The 17,293-nt window shown below is 38.0% G+C and overlaps 1 protein-coding gene across 2 annotated transcripts; it reads right to left on the bottom strand.

Annotated features, from left to right (window-relative positions):
• Positions 1-4,100: 4,100 nt before the first annotated feature.
• Positions 4,101-17,020, bottom strand: LOC107558052 (MICOS complex subunit MIC60-like). 2 transcript variants are annotated; one of them, XM_016241661.1, is made up of 14 exons: positions 16,826-17,020; positions 15,733-15,806; positions 15,324-15,516; positions 15,013-15,166; positions 14,061-14,165; positions 13,319-13,426; positions 13,015-13,148; positions 10,841-10,944; positions 9,355-9,490; positions 9,077-9,206; positions 7,572-7,795; positions 6,678-6,809; positions 5,332-5,461; positions 4,101-5,214 (listed from the first exon to the last, which is right to left on the bottom strand). In XM_016241661.1, the coding sequence occupies exons 1-14, from the start codon at positions 16,865-16,867 to the stop codon at positions 4,607-4,609; spliced, it is 2,274 nt and encodes a 757-aa protein (XP_016097147.1). In that variant the 5' UTR covers positions 16,868-17,020; the 3' UTR covers positions 4,101-4,606. The 2 variants fall into 2 exon arrangements, with proteins under 2 accessions (XP_016097147.1, XP_016097148.1); XM_016241662.1 differs by lacking the exon at positions 14,061-14,165 and having other exon boundaries at positions 4,102-5,214.
• Positions 17,021-17,293: the final 273 nt, after the last annotated feature.

Here is a 17,293-nt window from a genome sequence, read left to right as displayed (position 1 = left end):
TACAGTATTAGTTGAATACATTACATTTTGAATTGATTAATGAGCTCTAATTAGCCTCATTATATAATGATGCAATTAGGAGTTAAAATATGTAGAACTTACAATTTCAAAAGATGAAGAGAAAATTGAAATGCTGAATGCCAGAAAACTGTAGAACAAAAATGAATGTTATATTAGACAGCAACTTGTCTTTTCTAACTCATATTTCACATTATAAAAACAGCCTTCTGCTACCTTAGAAACATCGTCAAGTTTAGAGTGTGCTTTCTGTTTCTGATGCAGTAAAGCCAGTTCATGCATTCATGACCTCTACACTGGATTACTTGACCACACGTCACTTCACTAAACCCCAATTTTATAATTTCTAGACTGGCTACCTATTAAGTACCAATAATTTGTAGGTAAGGCGAGGTAAGATGAATGGCTACTATGCTGTTTTTGATTTTGTCATTTCAGTTTTAGCCAGTCAAAACAGTTTTGAGGTTAACTGGTCTCATTTTGTGTCTCTATGAAATAGTGATCTACTGTATGACACTGTATATGTAGAATATCATTCTTTTGTGTGTGTATCGATTTGTTAATGAGGGATTTGTGAATACAGTAAAACTTAGTTTTTATTTTAAAAGGGTAAAATTAGACCCTTGTTTCCAGTGTTGGGTAAGTTACTTTAAAAAAAGTAATTACTAATTACATAATCAATATTGTATTTAAATTACTTTTCTAATTACTCTGTCTGAAAAGTAACTTAATTATTCGAATTGTTAATTACTTCATAAAATCCCTATAAACCTTGATGCATAGAAATGAAACTCTTTAATTCTTTCAGTTTGAGTTAAACATGGAATAGTTTAGCCTTTTTGCTTTAAAACAACTGTAATACGTAAGCATTTTAATTTTAAAAAAGTAACCTTTTTTAGTTAACAAATAAAATGACTCTGCAAAATATCTGAATAACAAAAAAGCTTAAGAATAGTAAAGTTTTAAGCAACTTTTATAAATGTGCCAGAAGAAAATATTACTGGTGCATCTTGAGAGAAAACAATGGAACTTAAGTATTTAAGGTATGTCAGTGCAAGTTTCTTTCAGTTAAAAGTCTGGGACTAGGCTTAAGCCTTGTCTGTGAAACCAGGGGTATATGTATCAAGCTGTAAGCATTACACTTCTCAAAGTAATTAGTACCATATTTCATACACACTGACATGTATACAACATTAGCAGTCACTAATACTAATTTTATCCACTCCTAACAAAAAACATGATTTTGTACAGTCATTCATGGACATATGCTTTGTCTGCATTAACACACAGTTCATAAACAACATTCTGATATTTAATAAACTAAATTCTTAGTGCTTAGCACACAATAAACATCGACATATGATCGTAGATCAGTAAACACTGATCTAAACATTCCTAGACTGTAACATTCATCATGCTGCAGTGTAAACATTCACATTACTTTATATCTATATCATATCTCATATTTTTTATTATATGATAGCAAAATATTTACATCCCCATTTCATAGGATATTTAGCCTATATGTATAAGTTGTCTATTTAAATATGAATGCATATCATATTTGACCCTCTAACTCTAGCACTTTCTATTCGATTTTAATTCTTTACCCTGGTTAGGTATGTTTTGACGCTGGGATGCTGGTTTAAACTGGTCCATTGCTGGTTTATCCTGGTCATGGGCTGGCAAAGGACCAGCTTAAACCAGCAAAGGACCAGCTTAAACCAGCAAAGGACCAGCATAAACCAGCAAAGGACCATCTTAAACCAGCATAAACCAGCAAAGGACCAGCTTAAACCAGCAAAGGACCAGCTTACACCATCTTAAACCAGCAAAGGACCAGCATAAACCAGCAAAGGACCAGCTTAAACCAGCATAAACCAGCAAAGGACCAGTTTAAACCAGCAACGGACCAGCTTAAACCAGCAAAGGACCGGCTTAAACCAGCATCCCAGCGTCAAAACATACCTCACCAGCATATGCTGGTTTTTTCAACAGGGAAACAAACAAACACTAGCTTTCTTTTTTCTATTCTATCTACTTGTTTTTCTTTGCGTGTGTGTGTAATATATATATATATATATATATATATATATACACACACCTTGCTACGTGTTCCGAGACATTTGCACATATATTGTTGCTCTTTTGTTAGTTTTGACTGCTTTTATTGTCCTCATTTGTAAGTCTCTTTGGATAAAAGCGTCTGCTAAATGACTAAATGTAAATGTAAATATCATTTCAGCATATTTTAGTCGCTTTCATTTCAGTTTGGCAAGATAGTTTAGGAAAAGCCCAACTAGAAACGGGAAAGACTATACCTTGCTTTAGTTTCATATGGATTACATAATCAGAGAATATTCGTTTTCGATTTGAATCGGTTCATTTAAAAGTAGACACTTCAAGTTTTCTATAGACATATTTCTCACGTCTGTGTGTCAAGTATTCGCCGAGTTTCAGTTCGTTTTTGTATTACGCGTTTCAGAAAGAAGTTCACGGAGATCAAAACAGCAGAAAGCACACCGTTTGTTTTGTCTATTTTGTTATTGTCAGTGTACACAAATAATAGTATGCCATTTATAGATTTGATTGATTTTCTTATCTGTGTATTTTAGGTCTTTTTCTCTCTTATCAGGAAAAACTGCAAGTGAACGCGCCGGCGCGCAGAGAGTTAAAGACGCTGCATTCAATTTTACCTTTAGACGATAAATTCAGATTTCAAATTCAATACTGATTTTAGAACTGTAACGCAAATACTTTATAAGTAACTGTAATTAAATTACCTAAAAATTAACAGTAACCCCTTACTTTACTTTTTTCAGTGGATAAGGAGTAACGCGTTACACCCAACGCTGCTTGTGTCTAATTGTATTGGCACAGAAGGGCTCAAGTGGCATGCTGTTATTAGTATTATTTTAAAATTTAATATTTATTGTAAGTAATGGGGTTATTTAACATTTACATGAATTTGATGCACATTTCTGACATTTTCACTTTCATTAAAAATGAGTGAAATCATTACATTTGCATTCATAGTGTTGCTATTCTGACATATCTTCAACTAAAATATGGGCAATTAAATATGTAATATGCAGATAAAAACATATCAAAAATCATTTTTACACTCTGTAAGTCATCTTAACCCTCTTAATATTTTACGCTGTAACTAAGCAAATGTTTCTACTGATTTCCTTTAAGAACGCATTGTCTGATACAGCATCATCATCATGCACATGCTGAACTTATATCGGAATATGTTACAATATAAAAGAAAATCCACATTGTTCTTAAGGAGAGCATCTTCTACCATTCTGTACCTATATTGATTAGAAAGTATTGCAACTTACTTATAAGGCCCTAGATGTTTTAGCACCGGTGTGTTTAACAGATCTTTTAGTTTAACAGTGTTTTCACATTTGGCTCCTAAACTCTGTAATAGCTGGATTAGCCTTAAATAAATACATGACATTAACTGAATGATTTATATATTCTTAGAACTGTACATTTCTGCCATTCAGACATTACTTTGACAGTCAACTCTGATAACAGGTTACTATTAATTGTAACATGGAAACGTGCATATTCTTTTGTAAAGATACTTCGAAATGATATGTATTGAGAAAAGCAATAATGAATTGAATATTTACATGATCATTTTTAAATCTCGAAGGCATTTTATGCTATTGTTGTTGCAATCTATTGTTGCAGCAGTTGAATGATATGACATTAACGCGCACAGACCACCCACAGCTTTCATTCACTGCCTGATGTACATTGCATACAAAACTGCTAAGTGCCTTCTCCATTTGTTTGGCTGCCTTTCTGCAGCTTCCAGGAGAAATGGCACACAAGGTTGACCCTTACTTGGATTTGGTGTATTTGTGAAATGAGTAACAAGCTGCTTATCTGTGCATAACAGCTTTGCTGTCAGATCCAATATAGTACGTGCGGCTCCATCTTTCAATAACATCATAAGGGCTTCATTACATTGCGACTAATTCACAACACAATCTGCACTAAAACATGCCACTCAAACTCTTATGACTGTGTCCTAAAAAAAATAAAAAATGAACCCCTACTAAACCAGATCTGACCCATTTTGAAACAACACAGACATGCAAATAACTGAAATGCCATTATTGTCAACAACCATGATTTATTGAATATCTTCAGTACTGAATGAGATGACTGATTATTCTCAACAGTTTAGGATAATAAACAACCAGTAAATATATCTGAAGCACTACATGTGAACTCTGAAACAGTGAACAGGTTTAGCATCATCAGGTTTAGCGTTTAGCCTGATGAATGCACATTTAATCCTAACCAGTGAGATGTGCGCCATATACACGGGGGAGTGTCACTGCCGAGTGTTTCCCGCATACGAACTACTGGTTGTTCTGGATGGTAGGCCACTTAAGAATTGTTTTTAGGGCAAATACTTCTTGCAAAAGTGCTTTGGACAGTTAAGAAAAACTATTTTTTTGGCTAGCACACAACCTATTTATAAATTAAAGCAGAAGGTTCCGTTAATACCGGGCAAGTAACACTCCTCGTAATTTACATAATCTTGACAGAGTGGGTGTGGCTAAGGGGCCTGTGTGGTGCCCAACCCTACGGCATTAGCATATGCCGATAGCAGGCTAATCACCTGCTTTGTTTCTAAGGTGAGTCGGGCTTCTTTAAGCCAGTCCTGTGCCACACGCTGTGACTCGCCGCGAAGTTGGTTGACAAACTTAGCGGCTAGTTCCAGGTCGCCGCGCTCAATGCTGTAATTAGCGTAGGCAAGCAGCTTGAACGTGTCGAGATCTTCCGGTGCTAGTTTATTAGGAGGCGCTACTTGCTCCCTTTCAAACAAAAGGACGGACTGCAGGTAGGACAGGAAGTACTGGTAAAGGCTGTTGCGCGTCTCGTCGATAAGCGCCACGCGTCGCGCGAGGCGACGGATGTCGTCGAAACGTGCACGAAGGGAGGCTTCGCTGTAGATTCCTCGGCTGAGAGACTCTTCGGGAATGGCAGTGGCCAACGCCTGAGCGAACTCGTTTTCTGCACAGTTCTCTTTAATGACACCCACAGCGCCCTCTAGAGGCTCAGTGGGGAAATCGGCACCTGCTGACTTGAGAGTGTAGTTCAGAGCCTCTACAGAAAGCCACAACTGGTGAGCCTTACGGGCCTCCTCCTCAGCAATCACGTGACCTTGGAGACAAGGCAAACATTTAATACTGAAAAATCAAAGGTCAAATGGAAGATACAAGCATGCCTCTGTTGAATGTGGTAACACTACTGGCAGAGTTTAAGCAGTTTGAGACTTACTGTCTATGGCCTCTTCGATGCCCTTGAGACGGGCATATGCGGCGTTCATGTCCAAAGTGAAGGTGTCCAGCTGTTCTTGAGTTAGTCTGCGGTAATGAGTTTCTTGCTCCATCATCTTACTGTTCAGAATCTACAAAGACAGAATTTCATCCATTTAGATACTTTAGTCGAAACAGACAGTACTAGAGTTATACTGATACACCAAAAATAATTCTTTACAGAAACACCAAAATGAAAGTGTTAATTTAGCCAAAACTGAAAATAAAGTTCAATAATGAATTATCAAATGTAATAATCATACACTCAAATAAAAACTGAATTCTTCATAAACATTTATCTTGCACATAACATTTTATATCAGCTTTTAATTGTATAATAATTGTTTGTTGTTGTACTCCAATTTGTTGTTGAAATATAAATATTTAAATGATGGCTGTAATAAAACTTGTTTCCTTGACAGATTTATTCAATACATTAATTATTAATAAAGCAACAGGTTAAATGAAAATATAAATAATATGTAAAATAGTGTATATACAGTGGGTACGGAAAGTATTCAGACCCCCTTAAATTTTTCACTCTTTGTTATATTGCAGCCATTTGCAAAAATCATTTAAGGTAATTTTTTTCCTCATTAATTGAAAAATTTAAGGGAGTCTGAATACTTTCCGTACCCACTGTATTTAGCAAAATGAAGAGAAGCACCATTTAATCGGTCCATGATTTTGGCTCTCCAAAACGGTTTTGGCTAAAACCGAAAATATATTTCTGTTTGCCGAGATTCCAGTGCATTTTTAAAGATGCCACGTGTCGTTTCTGTACCACTACCAACACCAAACGGAGGTCAATGATTTTCTTCTGGACAACTGTCAGATCAGCAGTCTTCCCCATGATTGTGTAGCCTAGTGAACCAAACTGAGAGACCATTTTGAAGGCTCAGGAAACCTTTGCAGGTGTTTTGAGTTGATTAGCATGTCACCATATTCTAATTTGTTGAGATAGTGAATTGGTGGGTTTTTGTTAAATATGAGCCAAAATCATCACAATTAAAAGAACCAAAGACTTAAACTACTTCAGTCTGTGTGCACTGAATTTATTTAAATTCAGTTGAATTATTGAAATAAATGAACTTTTCCACGACATTCTAATTTATTGAGATGCACCTGTATATACAACATATAAATATAAGGACAGTCTCAATTAAAGGCTTCCAACACCACCCTGTCTGCCACTGATCAGTCCAACAGGTAAACCCATCCCATTTTTGGAGTGAACACAGCCTTTACCTGTTAAATTCTATCATAAATTCTATGTTGTTAGTCGATGTAAACAGGCAGTGTTGGTACCTCCTGGGCCTCCTCACGCAGCTCCTGTTCCTGAACCTTCAGCACGTCCCGCAGGTGATCTGTGTGTGCAGCAGCCTGACGACGCAGCTGTGTCCTCATCTCAGCCTCCATCACCTCTCGCACCTCCTGAACCTGACAGACAGACAGACACACAGACAAACAGAGAGAGAGAGAGAGAGAGAGAGAGAGACACACACACACACACACAGAAAGCTCTCAGCATCACAGTGCAATGTCCAAACATCTCCGTGTATATCAAAGACTTGCCCTGCCAACATTTTCACTGATCACAAAATTGATCCAAACATTTTTAGGAAATGTATTCTTATATTTATTTCTTTATAGGATTACATTTATAATTATGCTGGCTTGAGAAAGCTAACATAGTAATACTCTATTTCAACTTATTATTATACTGAAAACTGATAGTAACTCCTAGAGCTTTAAATCTACAAATCACCAAACTCAGACCAGACCTTCAGACTGTTTTGTCTCTGGTTGCTAAATCTTTTCTAATTGACTGGAATTATGGTTTTTCTAACCCAGATGGTCAAACTTTGGGGGAAAAGGGGGGTCCCATATAATTACATTGACAGAATTGTCAAATGACCCAAGACATGTAATCTATCTTTTACTCAACTCAAGCAACTGCCAAGAAACCATCCAGAGGACCCTAGTAACACCACAGCAACTGGATTGAAACCTAACAACTGCTCCACTGTTTGGTTGATGGACTGTGTGATCTTCAAGCTTTTAAAACTGCTTCAATTTTAAAACCTCCTAACTGAAGTAGTTTTAATCAAACTTTCTGGCCAGGCTTTCTCAGGCCAACATCAAAGTATTTATTTTATCTAGTGGTACAGTCTACCGGTACAGCAGTGCTGAATCACACACCTTCTTCTCCTGTTCGAGTCTCATGTCCTCTCGGCTGTGCTCCAAGGCAGAAACCACGGCACTCTCCAGTGCTTTCTGATCCTCCAGCTTCTGCTGCTCCAGAGCCACCTCAATGTGGATCTGCTCCCTCACCCGCTGCTCCGCCAGCTCACGGTTCAGCTGGTCGATGCGCCGGTGAGCGTGAGCAATCAGAGAGTTCAGATCATCTGCGCTCAGCTTTCCCGCTGAGAAAGAGCACAGAGCAGCATTACAGGAAGAATGACAGGAGTAGAGACATCACGGTGATGCACGTAATGACTGCAGCAGTTGTCAATAGTTTATGTCAATATGATAAGATACGACTAGTTGGTGCGACGCCTGAATGATCTGGTCTTGAGAACGCCTTATATAATTAGGTTGGTTGCGGGTTGGTCTGACCATGATATGCTTCTATTGTGTTTTTGCATTCAAAAACAGTTTGATTGAGCACAACAAAATTAAATGGACGGGGGTGTTCAGATGAATTTTTAACTTCACATGCCGGTATGACATTTATTTATTTTTAAATAGATGTGTGAAATTTCTAATGAAATCTCTAAAAATCTAATGCAATGGCATTTTATATGTGACTTTTTATATAAAATGACTTTAAGGTGTTCAAATTCTTCTTCAAGGCCACTGCTTTGATACAGTAAAACACATAGTTTATACCAGGGTTCCTCAAATCTTTCCCTGGAGGGCCAATGCGCTGCAGAGTTTAACTCCAACCCTGATCAAACGTACCTACCTGTGATTTTCTAATGATCCTGTAGATATTGATTAGCATGCTCAGGTGTGTTTGATTAGGGTTAGAGCTAAACTGTGCAGGAAAGTGGATCCCGTGGGCCAGATTTGAGGATCCCTGGTTTATACAGTTAAACAAAAGCTAACAGAAATGCAAATCTAAGGGAAGGAAAAACAAGGTTGAAAAACACATCTGAACTCTGAAGAATAAATGGCCTTCTAGTTTTATTGTGCTACATTGAAATAAATTTGTAACGTCGATAAAAATTCTTCATCACAATTAATTTCGTATTTTTTTGTTGGTAATTAACACATTCAGTTCCTTTTTTTAAAGGAAAGCAAATATGTGCAATTATTGGGTTTGATTATTACTGTAAGATTTTTACGAATGATGCCGTTTCACTGATCAACTCCTAATAGAATGCAATTTCAACTTTTGTTAACCCTCCCCTACTGGGTTTAATTTAGAAATACATTTTCACTAATTGTCTTTCTCCATTTACTGAGAAATATCAGCTCTCTGTGCTCAATAAATGTCTTAACCGTGTTAAAAAAAATGAACACTGTTAAACATTTAATTATTCGTATATATTAACTTTGACAGTGCTACTAAAATACAACAGATTTTAACCAGTTAAATCTGACAAACTCTCAAAGGAGGAGAAAAAAGCATGCAGTCTTGATACATGAGATCAATGACAGACATGCGGTCTGGAGAGTGACACGAGTGTGTGAGATCTTACAGAGCCTCTTCCAGTTGGCCTGGATCTCAGGTGTGATGTTGGCGAGCTCCTGCTGGAACTGAGCTTTGGCTTCATTCACCAGCTCACTGTACTGAGACACGATCTTTGCCTCTGTCTGTCCCGTCTGCACCTGCAGAAGAGACAGACAATACCCAGGTGTGACTTACAGACTCCAGATAGGGAGATATACAAAGCTAAATGGATTACAGGCTCAATTCTCATTTATATGTACTGGGTTCCTGCAAAGCACATTAACATAGTCAGATTAAGATACTTGCCTTGGTTACTACTTTGTCCAGATCCACAATCATGCTGTGCAAGTTCTCCTCAGCGGCCAGGATTTGGGGTCTCGCTGTGTTAATCTTGGATTGTTTTGCACTGTTTATCACTCCACGCAGGTTTTCGAGCTCTCCTCTAAATACACACACACAAAAACATAAATATATAAAACATTCAGTACGATTAAGCACCTCTGTGTAGGGCTGAGTGTTTCAACAGTATATTCCATTTAATAGCAAAAATGGACAGTTAAGGACTGGGGGAAACAATATAGAAAAAATACAGAAACCAGTTTGGAGTCAGTACGATTTTTGTAAAAATTACAATTCATACTTTCATTCAGCAAGCATGCATTAAATGGATCACAAGAGGCAGTGAAGACATTTATAATGTTACGAAAGATTTTTATCTCAAATAAATGCTCTTAATTTAACCTTCTGTTTATTAAAGGGATAGTTCACCCAAAAATGAAAATGTGATGTTTATCTGCTTACCCCCAGGGCATCCAAGATGTAGGTGACTTTGTTTCTTCAGTAGAACACATTTGATGATTTTTAAGTCCAACCGTTGCAGTCTATCAGTCGTATAATGGATGGCAATGGTAACAAAGTCTATGAGTGTAAAAAAACATGCACAGACAAATCCAAATTAAATCCTGCGGCTCCTGGCGACACATTGATGTCCTAAGACACGAAACGATCAGTGTGTTCCAGAAACCGAAAAGTATTTATATAATTTTTTACCTCTAATACACCCCTATGTCCAACTGCTTTGAGCACGCGCATGGCTTCCGGTGCGTGAGATGTGTATGTGCTCTGGCATAGTTTACGAGTTTACGCAAGCGCCCGAAGTGATCTCTCGCGCGTATACGTCACTCATTGTTTACACAATGCACAGTCATTGTAGGTACGGCGGCTAATCAAAATGGTACTTACTTGCGCTTATCCGGATTGTTCAAACTGACTTCTGAGCATGCTCGCCTGAAGTTATGGTTGATTGCTCTTCGGCTGGATATCAACACACTGTGACGAGTCGGCTGCCTCCCCCTAATTATCAGCATCACCCCGTCCCTTAATCGCCGCACTTCGCCAGGCTCCCGATATGAGTTGGTGCGTGAGAGAGGAGGGGCGCTGAAATAGCCAGGGCTGGCAGCGTGTGATGGGGCACACCTGAACAACACCTACATCTTGGATGCCCTGGGGGTAAGCAGATAAACATCAAATTTTCATTTTTGGGTGAACTATCCCTTTAAGGAATTATGAAAAAAAACATGCATCAAGGTTTCCACAAAAATATAAAGCAACAAAATTAGTTTTTAAAGTTGATAAGAAGGAATGTTCCTTAGGCACCAATTCAGCACATTAAAATGACTTTTGGAGGAACATGTGACACTGAAGAAGACTGGAGTAATGATGCTAAAAATTCAGCTTTGCGTTACATTTTAAAATGTATTCAATTATAAAACCGTTATGAAGCAGGTCTCACTTGGCTTTGAGCAGGGCTTCTTCAGCCTCTCCCATGGCTCTGGTTCTCTCACTCAGAGCCTCATTCAGTGCTTTCCACTGAGAGGACTTCTCATCTGGAGGAGTCTGAACACAAACACATGACAATGTCACGAGTAGCAGAAAATCAGCGTACTTACAGCTGTGATCTCAATTCAGTCATTTGCTATATAATGTTCAGGCGCATGCTATTTTTCCAAATATCAGCACGATTGCAAATGTTGATTGCAAATTGACTGTTTTTGCACTAATTCACCAACTGAATATCTCCAAACAAAGCAGAACAGTTGTGTTTCCCAGCAACACAGAGTGATTTTTTTTCTTTTTTCATAATTAAGCATAATTGTGAATTCCCAAACGCTACGATTTAATTAAATAATTATATGTGATGCAGTTCTAATACAGTATATGAGCTTTAATTATTTACATGCGTGTAGGTTAAGTACATGCATCACACAGCGGCTCCGTTCACAGGAACGGTTATCATTTACACGTGTGGAGCGTCTCGAACTCCATCTCTGCATGTTGTTGTGAGTTTGGGTTTATTATAACGTTCATCTGGGAACGCAACGTGCGCCATTTCATCAGATTTGTAAGGTAAATCATTTATAAATCCCCGCAAACACAGGAGAATACATCATTATCTCGCAGTTTCAAAATAAAAGCTCAAACCCTCACTCTGAGTTTACACGTTTTGATGTCCACATATTCATTCAATTACAGTGGCTATAGCACTTCGGCCCTAAAGAAATGGTCAAAATATTAAAGATTAAGTGGACATTTGAATGAAATGGTGCTTGGTCAATATTAAACAAGTATTAGATCGCACAGTAATGTGTAAAAACAATCGTCAGGCCATTGGCGCCCCCTGCAGGCCTTTGCTGTAATGCGTAATGTACATTAGCACTATTGTTTATAATACATTATGTATTTTAACAGTTTTGTTCAATAAAACCATATGATTTCTTGCTTTTGATACTTTATTTGAACTAATTATTATTGCCTTATTGCTATTATATATGTATTTTAAGTAATTTTAAAGGCTATTGTTCACTTACATTAGGGCTGCAGCCCTAAATTACATCTATTTTTATTACCACAAAAAAATTCATTATAATTATAGGGCACTATGAAATCCGTTTTATTCCCAAATTCAGTTTTTCCATTTTAATTTTTCTATACTCTATTAATGGTTAAATTACATTTTATTAATCAAAAAGCCTGTCTAATTAATTGAGTTTTACAGTTTTATCTTTACCAAATTCCATTATTTTCTGGATTCCATTTTAATGGTTCCATGAAATTTTAATAATCAAAAGCATCTCCAATTACTTGATTTTATATATAAATATAAATAAATAAAATAGTATTTTTTTTTTTTAATAAAATAGTTTTTTTTTTCAGAAATACATTTATAAATTCTGGTAAACAATATTTCTGGTAAATACTCCTTTAAAAAGTGTTTTTTGATTTATAATTGTATTATTAGTAGACTAGAACACGTGGATATGTTGTAATTCTTACACTATAATACTGAACTTTGATTTCAGTGATTGGGACTTTGAGATGGACACTTGCTTCTTGCACTTTACTTTTGGATTTAATTTGGTTTAATCAATATAGTTTAATAAAATATTCTTAAGTAAAATTGATGATTTTTTTTTTGTGGGAAATTAATCGTTTAGATTAATCGATAAATTAGTCGATAGATTAATCGAAATAAAAATAGTCATTAGTGGCAGCCCTATTTGATTGGTAACAGCCCTATAGCCTACAATGTTAAGTACTGTAAGTAATTAAAATATTTTTAGCAGTATATAACTATTTTTTTTTTTAAAGTAATTACAAGAGGGGGTGCCTTTTTTTTTTCTTGAGCACCTGGCCCCCATAATGTCTGTACACGGCCCTAATAATGTTAATATTAATGCAATATTTTTACAACAGAGGAAAATGTCAGAGGTCACCACGCCAATGCTAGAGTGTTCTTGGTGGTTGCCAGATCATTGCTATGCCATTGCTAAGGTGTTTTGAGTGTAGTACATTGCTACAGCAGTGCATCCCAAACCTGGAGCACATTTTGGATGTCTCTTATCGAACAGTCCTGATTTATCTCATCGGCAGAGTGGGTGACCAAAGTGATTATGTGTGTGTTTTCACCTGTGAGTCCATGGCTTCCTTGAGTTTGTTTGTATGTGCAGCGATGGCTGTCAGTGCAGCCTCCTGAGCTCCGATGGCCTGCAGGGTGGTCTTAGCTGTGCTGCCCAGACTTTCCTCCAGTCCAGCAGTCAGAACTGAGACACACACAAGCACTCACTAAATATATACATGTCTCTTAGGCACTAAAAAGGAGATGAGAACTTACTGGGGAAAAGAGTGAGAGCCTATTAAAATGAGGCAACCTGCAAACCTGTAGAGTAGTTCTATATTAACTGGTTCATGTGCAGATTGTGTGGTCACCCACCTGCTAAAGCATCCTGCTCAGCTTTATCCTGTTGAGCCAGTCGAGCGGTCACTTCCTCCGCTGGCCTCTCCTTCAGCACAGACTCATGATGATCCTTACGCTCTTCACCTACATACACACAAACACAAAACACTGAGCTATTACAGCACCACGGGAAATAATGTTATATTTTACACAAGCCGTCTGAACCAAATTATACACCAGGTGATGTGAAACAACAAAAGACAATAAATGCGCCTTTGTAGTGCGCTGCCTTTGCTGGCTGCATGCACAACATCATCTGTGAACAAATGATCGACTGATCAGGTCTTTTTTAATGAATCAGTAAAAAAAAAAAAAACACTTAGGGATCAGTGATTTGAATCAGTGTTTGACAGGCCAAACTGATTCATAGCCTGATATATTTGTTTATTTTCAGATGATGGTTCTAGACTAGCAATCATATTTAGCACAGATCGTTACAAATGAGGATGCACATTTGTTAGTTACTGGGAAAGAATACTGATTAGCAACATTGTGTTAGTAAAGAACTCAAACACACAACGAACAGAACATATTAGCATGGGTCACATGATAGAACTGTGGAGAAGGATGGAAAGGGATCCAGAAGGGGTGAAGTTTGAGAGCATGCAGAGAGGAAGAGACACGGATGCCATCTGCACAACAACTGATGCAATCAAGACAAACAGGTTCTGGATCAGTTGTTACAAGCAGAAGGCTGTGTGAATGATCCAGTGCTGACCTGCCGCCGTATGGCCAGGTGGGCTTTCGTCACTTGTACCCGGCGCAGGCACAGATGGCACCTCGCCGATAGCCGAAATAATATGAGCTGCCTCTGCTGAGGCTTCTGCAACAACAGTAGGACTCCATGAGAAATATAGATCACAGATCAGAAACGGTGTACGACTATATCAGCGATCGAATGTGACATAATTTACAGGACATTAACTAGTTCTGATCCTTTGATCATTTGCATATGTTGGTTGACTAGACATTCAGCTGATGGTTGTGTATCTGCTTCAACAGCGAAATGGCGCATTCTGTGTCTGAATATTCCCTATTAATACTTCCCTACTATATAGTGGGCAATAAATGAATCAGCTATGAACTGAGCAGTATGTCCGAATTAACAGTAAGTAAAAAGTATCCCAGATGACCTACTACGTTCAGCGAGATTGCTGCATAATAGGACCCCTTTAATCGTGCAGTCCTAACTGTAACTATATCAGTGCATTAAAGCGAGTAAAATTTGCATGATCAAGTTCCTGAGTGTGTTTTGTTTCATTCTGGTGTGAACAGGCCTTAATCCATGTAAAGTTGCCACACTAATTCCATTAAGATCAACCAACTAAAACGTTCAGTTCCAATATAATGGCATCCGGACAAGTTTAGGATCACGTGTGTTCTTGGAAAAATTATCATTCTTGATTAAATGTCTCTGTCTTTGTGATAACACCAGTCTCTTAAACTTTAACCTACTCGATTTCTAGGTAGGTCAGTTGGCTTGAGGTGAGGTCACAATTTCTGTTGATCAGCAAAATTTCTTGCAAATTCATCGCACTGACTTCTACGTAATATTGACAACAGACAATTGTTTTTTTGCACATAAAATTTCACTAATGTGTCTGCAACTGTGAAGCGTTAGCTGTTGCACATCTGAAAGCTGCTAGTGTCTGCATGCAAGTCTCACTCACCCTCGAGTGTCTGTGGGGTTGGTGCCGGTGCTTCCTCTACAGCAGCTGGAACTTCCACGGGTGCTGGATCGGACTTCTTGGCTTTAGCTTTAGGCTGCTTGGACTCCTTAGATGCTTCTGACAATGAGGATATTTGCAGGGGTTCGATCTTTCCCTATATATATATATATATATATAAAAAAAATCTTAGATTATTTGACATCATTGAAGGCATACATCAGTACAACAGAAGCACAGATGGCTACATAGATGAATTTGGTCTAAGAATCAAAGGCAGACAAAGCAAAAGTGAAAGTGATTGTAACTCATACTGGTTTCTTCTGTAAAGAGACGAGTGGAGGAGGGGGCGGCCCAAGCGCCATCTCAAACAGTTGATCCGAGTACGGAACGCTCTTCTCAACATTTGCTCGAAACTTCGGGTCCCATTTGGCATAAAGGATTGCACCGCCAAGACCACCACCAACCGTTAAAAGACTAGCAGCCACTATTTTCCCAACAGTAGATCTGCAGTACAAAAAGATCTTATTAAGGTGCAGTCGAGTGTGATTTGACATTTGTCTCACACACAAGACCAAGGTAAACCTAACATTCATTTCAAACATGTCTAATGCACAATGTGTTAAAACAATACAAAAACACTCAACTTTTTAAAATGAGTAAGTCTGCGATATTATCGTAGCCCTGTGTGTTTAAGGTTAAATTCACAGTTTGATGTCCTACCCAGAGTCTCCAGCCGTGGTGTATCTGCGGCAGAGCTGCAACGGGTGGGCCTTCACTTTACCACACACACATTGCTGCAGAGAAACAAATAAACAAATCACCATCTCAAGTGCACTACAGCTAAATATACTGCATCATAAGCTACAGTATTAAAAGTAATGGCTTCCTTTAACACTGACAACAACCTCTGCTACATTAATTAATCACAAACAGCCATTCATTCCAGAAGCAAATGCTGTTCAGTAAAAACAGGTTTCCATTGTTGGTCTTTTTGTGACTTAAAAAAAATTAATAAAAAAGTGGATTCTCAAAACATGATGACCATCATTGTGCATCAAGCATCCAGTAAAACACAATGAATGACTGAATGAATGAATGAATGAATGAATGAACGGCTGCAACATTAGTTTATTTGTCTTCATCGACTATAATAAGAGGGTTTAAGTTTAGCAGCTGTTACACATAGCATCGATTATTCATCAGACTAATTTACACAGAAGCAGCGCAGCAGACATGATTAGCAGCGCTTGTGTGAGGAGACTTTCTGAACTCTTCACCGGCAAGGTCACGTCCTTCCTTTAGACAAAACCTACAAACAGTTCACGGCGTGTGCAGGGTGTAGCTCTTTGATACAAATGTAGTAAAATACTATTAAATCTAAATAAAGGTGAATACATGTAAAACGAAACGTTTTCAGACAGCAGATAGCTATGTTGGTTATCCGGGTAACAGAAAATATGAATCATACACAGCCCGCCCATATTTACGCAGGTGTACATGCTGTGTTTTTATTGGTAGAGGGAGGCGTCACTCCCTTAACCGTGAGATATCATTGGCTCGAAGAACCTGTCAATCACACTCTGAACGCCTCTTTCGAGCCCACGTTACATCGTTGACGTACAGCAGCATTCGATCCACTTAAACGGCACATAAACAAATCTCAACTAATGAAACTATCAACTCGTTAAGAAGATTAGTTTAACTTGACAAACACGACAGAGCCTAGTATAATCCGTAATTGTACGATACGCGTAAGAAACATCGGGCCTCGCTGTGGGTCACTGAATGACCGCTCTAGCCGAATACAACTCACCCGCGCTGCTGCATGTGCCCCTTTCCAACAGACGCGCAGCATGCTTGTCTCTTCTGATTCTGGGGGTTGGATGTAAGATTACAAATAGGCCACCGGCTTCAGCAAAACATTATAAAAGTGATGAACCTCGACAGCAATTTCGCCAACCAGCGCTGGCGCACGTAGTGACAGAGCAACGCACGCGCGGTACGCACACCCAACGTGACGCATACGTCACACGTTCATAGGAAATAAATATTATTCCGTTTTAAAATGATTTAATTCATTGATTTGAACCTTCTACACTCTTATGCAATGATCCTTATTCTTCTATAAATAAATGTTTTTTGCTCAAATTGGATCATTAGTTGAGACAGCTGCTGAGATACATACTTCTGTAGAGTTACAGTTTGTTACTAATGTAAAATGCAGCTGAGCATGCGATCTCTTTCAAAGAGTGTAAATTCATTTTGTCATTTTATTTTGATG

The sequence above is a fragment of the Sinocyclocheilus grahami genome, unplaced genomic scaffold (genome assembly GCF_001515645.1).
Source record: "Sinocyclocheilus grahami isolate Dianchi unplaced genomic scaffold, SAMN03320097.WGS_v1.1 scaffold630.1, whole genome shotgun sequence".
Lineage (NCBI taxonomy): Eukaryota > Metazoa > Chordata > Actinopteri > Cypriniformes > Cyprinidae > Sinocyclocheilus > Sinocyclocheilus grahami.
The sequence above is the reverse complement of the archived record's forward strand: the minus strand, read 5'-3'. Positions and strand labels throughout refer to the sequence as shown.

Coding starts and splice junctions, on each gene's coding strand:
- LOC107558052 (XM_016241661.1), bottom strand. CDS start 16,867: ATGCTGCGCGTCTGTTGGAAAGGGGCACATGCAGCAGCGCGG. Junction 15,517..15,732: donor ACCACGGCTGGAGACTCTGG/GTAGGACATCAA, acceptor TTTGTACTGCAG/ATCTACTGTTGGGAAAATAG. Junction 15,167..15,323: donor TCTCTTTACAGAAGAAACCA/GTATGAGTTACA, acceptor ATATATATATAG/GGAAAGATCGAACCCCTGCA.